General features: G+C 29.6%; 1 protein-coding gene across 1 annotated transcript; it reads left to right on the forward strand.

Annotated features, from left to right (window-relative positions):
- The first annotated feature begins 4,757 nt into the window (after nucleotides 1-4,757).
- Nucleotides 4,758-5,732, forward strand: LOC129285074 (protein E6-like). Its single transcript, XM_054920620.1, has one exon. It carries the CDS (start codon nucleotides 4,780-4,782, stop codon nucleotides 5,452-5,454), a length of 675 nt encoding a protein of 224 aa, XP_054776595.1. The 5' UTR covers nucleotides 4,758-4,779; the 3' UTR covers nucleotides 5,455-5,732.
- The last annotated feature ends 3,031 nt before the right edge of the window (nucleotides 5,733-8,763 follow it).

The raw sequence follows: 8,763 nt of genomic DNA on the forward strand, positions 1-8,763 counted from the left end.
AATGCTTTAGTAGAATAAGTGATTTTGATTTAAATGTGAAAATATGAAAAGGTTACAAGTCTAAATTGAAAATAAAAAAATAACTGATAAAAATTAAAAGGTAAAAGTGTAGAATGCGAGTCTTTGATTGAGTATTGACTGACTTTCTTTTGTGTCTTCGTCTTCTATTTATAGTATCAGAGTAGTGGTAATCATTCCCTTAAGACTTAGAACATTTTACCAAAGAATTAGGGATTCCGTGAAACTCATGGCACGGTCTTTACTCAATGTTCTCCACTTTTGGTAATTAGCTTGTCTCACCGAGATACTTGAGCACAATGCCCATAAATTCCAGAATCACTCAAGATCGTGTCTTTATGAACTAATGGTCCAATGTTCATACCTAGCGGGATTTTGGCATATTCATTCTATCGTGGCCTTCTATTAAGCTCAAGGTCGGCCTTTTTGTTCAGATTAGGCCTGACTCTTCAATTACTCAGCCTAAATAGCTTTCTGACCTATTTAAGTGATGTTTCATATTTTAGCCTAAATAGATTCTAAACACTGCTACTCTACAATCTATAATTTAAAGATAAATTTACCATTTAACTACTCATCAAAAAATTATATAGAAATACTATATCTAAACATGTGCTCCAGCCCTCCACGTGACCATCGAATTATGCATCAGAAGATTTCTTAATCATCTCACCCATGGTGTTTCTACAAGTTCACAATCCCATCAAATATCATGAAGCACTTTTTTTCTTTCCTTTACTATGTTTTGATCATGGATTAGGTGGAGTAGTTAAAGTCTAGTGTTATGAACGTATTGTGTATATGCACGTATGTGTTATGTCCAAAAAAGAAAAAAATGAATATATTGGTTTGAATAGATTAAAGGTTATAAATACAATTACTTTTTTTAGTGGAAAGGAAATTCATTATATAAAACTACATATGCAATATGTACAAGAAAGTAGAAAGCAATTACATCAGGCTTTTAAAGATCCAAAAAGACCTATGAGTATGATCCACAATAGCTTTAATATGTACTAGGAATGAAAATTTATCAAGAATCTCCTCGGTGAAGATGCTTTTGTTGCGAACTTCCCATAGTTTCCAACTTAAAATACTAATGCCAGTTTTTCAAGAAATTTCAACATTGGGTGATTAAAGTATAACAGATAGCCAAGTAGTAAAGGCACTCTGGTAGAAATCATCATACATATCAAGGGGTAGAATTTTTTCTAGATATTTGATGCAAAAGGACATTTTTTGAAGGTGTGATTGATATTCTCCATTGGGTCATGGCAGATGAAACATTGGGAGTCATGTGTCATTTTACAATGAAGACGTTCAACATTTGTGAGAAGCTGACCTTTAAGAAGTAACTAGATAAAAGTCCGAACCCTTTGTGCCACAAGTAGCTTCCAAATGCTCTTCTATTTAGCCTCAACATCATTCCATTCAATAGATTGGAAGGCCCTATAAGCTGATTTAATAGAAAACTCACCATTATTATTAAGATGCCAAAAACAAGAAAGAGTGAGGAGAAAGGTCATTTACATTTATTGTTACACTTTTGATTTGATCCAGGACAAATTGAGGCAAGAGATCTTTAAAATACTTCCACTTCCATTGACCTTTGTCATCAAGACAATTAGAAAGGGCACTACTCATCATTTGCTCTGAGAGTTCAGCAAAGGAGAGATGCTTTAAAGGGTTGCTATCACCTACCCAAAAATCCAACCAAAACCTGATATCTTTGCCATGGCCAGGCTTCCATTTGAGATATAGCATAGTATCTTGCCATACCTAGGCAATATTCCTCCACAAGGAAGAACAGCTCCGCCGCTTAATGTTCAAGGTGGATACAATTACTTTTTTGGGGGGGCAAAAGTAGTACACATATTAATACTAATTATTTGTAATGTTAGAGGGCCAAAACTGAATTGGCGTTGATGACCAAAACGCGTTTTTAATTAACTGCATTCCACATTTTGGACAAGGCTTAGAGGGCACATGCATGGACTGTGAGCACTAATGAAATCCCACTATTTCATGTCTCACTCACTCCACAATCTATGCATCATCGCACGCCTCACTTATTTTAATTTCCTTTCATTTCAATAGATTTTAATTTGATTCCATATACACACATTATTGTAATTAGACAACTAGTTAATATTTTGCTATCTAAGACTTCAATAGTTGTAGGCAATATTTTTAAGACTTGGAAGGACCGTCGCTTAAATACAAAAGCAGGTTGGTTTAACTCATTAACCTGGAATAGAGTCAAAATTAATCCAAAACTTAAAATGATTAGACCATTTTAAAAATATTATTTTTTATTCCTACACTTTGCTTTGGTTTTTGTATAGGTTTCTAAATTTTATTTTCTGTGTTCTAAATCTCTATACTTTTCTCTTTTTACAACATTGGACCCTACATTTTGAGAAAGATGTTGATACGGCACAAACGATATTAATAATTCTGACATGCCAATTAACAGCGTTAATTTTTTACTTATGTGTCAAAATAATGCTGACATGTAATTATTTAATAAGGAAAAAATAAAGAAAGCCTACATTAGATAAAATAAAAAGACTAACTTGAATTTTTTAAATGATCAACAAAACATACATTAGATGTAATAAAAATACTAACTTAGACTTTTTAAATGATAAGCAAAATGCACATATTTCATATAGGATTTTAAAAAATAAAATTGCTTATTAAAAATTTCACATTAGCATCAGTTTGACAAGTGAGCACAAAATTAATGGTGTTAATGGATATGTCAGTATTATTAATACTATTGGTGCCACGTCAACGGTCCCCTAAAAATGTAAGGGCCTAGTTGCAAATGGAGGAAAGTGTAGGGATATGGAGCATCAATAAAAAATAAATATAAGAATTTATACCAAAATTTGAGCAAAATGTTAGGATTAGGAATAGTAATTTCCCTATTTTTTTTTACTCCGGTTTTAGTAATAATTGTTTTTATTCAATTTAGAAATTAACCCAAGTCCCACAGTTGGTATACCTATTTTTATGCACTCTTTTTTTTTTTTACTCGTTAATATATAAACATGCTCTTCTTTCGTTTGTCCTTATCGTTCTGAGAAGACCATCATGTTCCCCACTATTTATGGGACTTAATAATCAATTGTTGATCAATTTTAGCGACAGGGTTTTACAAGAGAGCAAGAACATTAAATGAATATAATCCACCTCCGGATTCTCTTTTGCTGGCTTTAGAGGTTATGATCATGGTGTTCCACGCTAAAAGGCAAAACTGTGCTAGTTTTGGCAAGTATTTAAAAACCCACCTAACCAAAAAGATTTGCTTACAATACTAAGAAATATGAACGAACATACGAACACAACCTTTTTATTTCTATTTTCTGGTCTCAATTTTCTAGTCTCACTAATCCTCTCTTCTTATACACTGCTTACACCATAAAAATTGGATACTAGAAAAAGATAGTACCTTTTTTTTAATATCTTCTGTAATGTTTCAATTTTTTAATTTTATTTTTTTTAAATCATCAAGTTGAATATAAAATAAGAGATATTTCAATATTTTAAAATCTCAAAACAGTAAAATTTTGTATTTTTAATAAATTTTCAAAAATAAAAAGGTGAACTAGTGATATTTTTATTTAAATAATCATAAAAAATATAAAACTTTAGGATTTTGAGATTTCAAAATATTAAAAAAATTATTTTATATATAAACTAATGATTAAAAAAATGAAATTGAAAAGTTAGAGCATTAAAAAAAATTAGATAAAGGTACATTAATTAGAGGTGCCTAATCCTATAAAATAACAATTTTTTATCGGATCATTTTTTAAATTCCGTGCAACATTAAAGACTCATACTTGTGAAATTAGAGCATATTCGGGGCTTATCAAGGATGATGCACTCATCACCCCTTAAATAATCTAAACAATGCAGATTAAACTAGTTTTTTTATAAATTTATTTTTTAAAATAAAATTTAAAATAAATATATTTATCATTTATATTTAATCAAATGAGTTCAAATTTAATATTATTTTTTATAATTTTTTATAAATTGACCATACAAATTTAATTTGTACTGTTCAAATTCAAAATTTTTAATTTATTATACTGTTATATTCAAAACAGTTTAAAATAAATCTGTATTAAATTTAGATTAACCTAATTAAATATGAATGATACATGTTAATAACAAATATATCTATTTACAATTTTATAATTTTTTATTTTAAAAATAAAAAAATTAAAAAAGGTAGTTTAATTTAGACTTGTTTCAAGGATGATACTCATCACCCTTGATGAGCATTAAATGTGCTCCCCCAGTGATACACTAAAGCATAAATTGCCGGATTTTTGTGATTATTTCAACAGTAATTTTTTCCTCCGATCTAAAGTGCCCTGAGGAGCGTGAAAACTTCAGAGGCCTTTTCTTATTGTACCATAACAAAGATTAGCAACTTGTAATGATGTTTTCCGTGAAGAAATTAGCTGAGTCCTGACAAGATTATATAATTTTATATATATATACATATATTGTATAATATGATTTTAGAAAAAACATCATGAAGATAAAGAAATAGCCCATTTCACTTTTATAATAAAGTTCATCAAGCACAATCCATAGGGACCACAATCATCACAAAAGCCTCAGTCCCATTTGAGTTTGTCTGACTATTTACATAGATTCTGTTTCGAGGTCTACTATATATAAAATCACTTGTCAGTGTCTACTCCACGTATTCTTAATTTCTTATTCTTTTTCACTTCTATGGCTCTCTTCTCAAACTTCTTCTCTTTTCTGTTCTTCACAGTACTTTTCCTGTCTCTGCAAATCCATGCCAGAGACAGCCAGTTCTTCAGCAAAGTAACACATGCCAACGACAATAATATTAATGGGATCAAAGAAACTGATCTTCCCAGCAAAGAAGAACCAGTGAACAAGCAGCCAGAGCAAGAGCCTGTCTTCGTCCCTGAGGCTCATGACAGCTATGGCCTCTACGGCCACAAGTCCGCCGGCCAGTTCCCTCCGGCCACCACCACCACTACCATGACGACGTACCCGCCGTACAAGACTGAGTCTGAGGAGTACATGATGAGCAAGTATCCAAACAATAAGTATTATTCCTACTACAACAGGGATGCTTATAACACAAACTACTACAAGGATGCTTATGGCAATGATCTGGACAATACAAAGCACACAGAAGGAGGATACGAGTCTGTAATGTCGAAGAATCAGATGATGAGGAAGAAGAACCAGATGTTCTATAACAGCAACAATGGTGGATATGATGATAGGTATCACCACAATAATGGTGAGAGGCAAGGAATGAGTGATACTAAGTTTATGGAAGGTGGAAAATACCACTATGAGAATAATAACTCCATTGAAGGATATCAGAACCAGGGGTTTGAGGGTAACGAAGATAAGTTTCAGCCTTGAACTTAGATCAGTGATAAGTTATTAGAGAGGATAGGGTTAATTTGTGATGATGATTTCTTAGTTAAATTCTACTGAATCTTGATTTTGGATCTACCTAGTTTCTGTGTCGTTCATAATATGTAAAAGTCATGAAGCATGAGAGCACATGTGTGTAGCTTCTGCTTACTGCGATAATGCCAAGTTAAGATTGCTTAGTTATTCGTTTTCATCTGGTTTTAAACTTCCTTTGCTTGTTTATGCTGCTGTTTTCAAATTAAATTGATTAACCTGTGATTATACTTATCGTTCTCTAAAATTAGAGTTGGAGAAAAATTTAATTAAATAACAAAATCAACTAGTTGCTCATCTCGGTTGGCCCCACAAAATGAGATTGCCATCATTTTTGAACGCTTTGAGAGGGAGAATTAGGCTATAAAGGTTGAGTGGTGACTTTCCTTTCATGTTTTATGTTCTTTCATATCATACTCCCTCTTGTTCTCATCATAAAATTTTTTTAACTACTTCATTGAAATTCAGAAATAACAATAGTTAATAACTCATTAAATATGTCTTCATTAAAATGATTTTTTTAAAAAATTTTTAACTACTTCATTGAAATTCAAAAATAACAATAGTTAACAACTCGTTAAATATGCCTTAATTTAAAATGAATTTTTTTTTAACTTTACTTCTATTAAAAATAAAAAAAGATATACACACTTACAATAAACCATAAAATTAAATTTACAATAGGTGTAAAATTAAAAATTGATAATATAATAACCTTCCATGTGTCTTATATTAGATTTAAGTGTACTTTTAATTCTTTCATTTTATATACAGTTTTAATTTGGACTCTTAACTTTAAAGCATCTTTTCAATCCCCTAATTATAACACTGATTATTTTTTATATCAATCATTGTTATTTTTAAAAAATAAACTTAATATGTTAATATTTGGGAATGTTCTGTTAATATTTAAAAATTTAATGCAAATTTTCTTTATGATAAAACTAACAGTGTTAAGGTTAAATGATTAAAAATGCATTTTTTTCAATTTAAGGAATTAAAATAAAAATTTATATAAAATTAAAGGATTAAATATATACTTTAACTATTATATTAGTAAAGACTAAATAATTATAATAAAAAATATCCTATAATAAAGACTTGAGGTATAGTATTAGACATGGGATTGTGTTAGTCAAAGATTAGGAAGTAAAACAAATTAAGTTGTTAAGATCATCATGCATACAGCAATTCATCATGTAATAATTAGAGACATATAGATGCGATAGTGGACAGGGGCGGAACTAGGCTTAGAAGTTGTGGGGGGCCAATTTTTTTCAAAAAAAAAATATACATACATACATACATATATGTGTTTATGTATATTGTTAATTTAATTTTATTATATTCTTTATAATTAATTTTTTAGAAATAATTTATAACTTTTAAAATATCATTTAATGTTATAAATTATCATTCAATGCTATAGGTACCTATACTTTTTTTTTTATATAATAGGTTCTTACATTTTTAGTTTTCGATGTTCTTAAAACGTCAAAAAAATAAAAGTGTAAAAATTTAAAATATTAAAAAAAAAAGTATAAAAACTTATAACAAAATACTGCTTTCTTAGCCAAGCACTTTATATAGGCCACTACTATTTTTCTATTTCCCTTAAGCCCAACAAACATCTCCCTTGCAGTCCTATCTAGCAAGGCCACATCACACTTGCCAAGAAGCAACTCATCACTTGCAATCTCCTCAATTTGGCAAAGTTCCATTGCAATATTCAGAATAGTTTGATCATTGGTCTTGTTTCACTCTCCATTGAATCAAGAATTGATTTCATTGTTGTAACCCTATCCTCTTGTGTAGTAATCAAATGATTCACTACATCAGCCATGACATATGTGTGATGTTTTTTCTTTTTGTTCTGACTATTTTTACCTCTCTTTCACTTACTCCCATAACTGGCACCACCATTTTGTACACTGATATTATTCAAGTTGATTTGTCCAATTTTAGGAATAGCTCCACCACTTGTATCCCTTAAATCATCATTATCTCCAAGTCCTTCAATCAAATCCATTTCTAGCCTATATACGTCCTCATGATCATCAACCACAAGTGTTCACATGTATGTGCCCCGTGTTTTAACAAGCAGGAATAACTCTATAAATTACTCCACCTGTTTTTTAGTTACTTCTTATTATAACTTCTTGAACTTAATAAATTAAAATGTTGTATTAGCACCACCCAACCCTCTTTTAATAGGGTAGAACCTTTACACTCATTTTTTTTCAACTTGTAGAGCTAACTTGATGAAGAGTTTAGTTTCTACTATAGTCTATATTGTTTTCTCATTACTCATGTTCACTACCAAAATATTATATTCTCAACAATCAAGTTGAAAGAACTAAAACACTTATACATAATATAAAATTTACACTCGATTTGTCCCCATTCGGGATCCGAACTGTACTTTACCTGGTATACGAACTACTTTTACTAGAATCTATGAATAACAATTAACTCATTATATATATACATTTTAAAATAATTTTTTTAACTTTTCCTTTAAAAATAAAGAATGAGAAATATAAACCATAAAATTAAATTTACAATAGTTATGAAATTGAAAAATTGTAACAAATAATTCTCCACGTATCTTGTATTAAGAATTAAAAATTCTTCTAAAAGTTGCTCATTGATAAGAACCGAGAGGTCAAATTTAATTTTTTCCTGTACATAAGTGTAAAAGAATTATGTTTGGGACATAGTATACGTGTAACTTGTGAACACTTTTTAAAATTTGAAAGGTAAACACAAAATAAAATTGTAAAAATCTAAAAAATAATTTATTTTAGCATACTCATAATTTGTCATTCTATTTAAATTAAAATCTAAATAATAATTATTCTATTTTAAATTTTGTTTTGTCCATTGATATTAAAGATATAAATAACAAGTTATTTATTTTAAAAGAGGTTGTTCCTGCTGTAACAACTCAATTTTATTCCCATAATTTAAGTAATATTATGAAAAAATTATTTCATGATAAATGAAAATTATCATATAATTATGAGTAAAGATAATTTACCTATAATGAGTTTAGTTTTAAACACTCAATTTTAAGCCACAATTCTTTAGGAAAGGCAAGAAAATAAGGTATTTAACCCGATATCAGTGTTACTAATCAGAATTTCTATAGAGTATCCAAAGCAACATTATGCTGTTCTAGCAGCAACCAACTAGAGGGGAGGAATGAACATTAGAATATACAGATCAACTATTCAGGAGCTTCAAAAATATCACAGATAG

The sequence above is a fragment of the Prosopis cineraria genome, unplaced genomic scaffold (assembly GCF_029017545.1).
Source record: "Prosopis cineraria cultivar Desert tree isolate PC_DT_omini unplaced genomic scaffold, ASM2901754v1 PC11, whole genome shotgun sequence".
Lineage (NCBI taxonomy): Eukaryota > Viridiplantae > Streptophyta > Magnoliopsida > Fabales > Fabaceae > Prosopis > Prosopis cineraria.

Excerpts from the sequence above, each read along its gene's own strand:
- LOC129285074 (XM_054920620.1), top strand. The coding sequence starts at position 4,780 with ATGGCTCTCTTCTCAAACTTCTTCTCTTTTCTGTTCTTCACAGTACTT.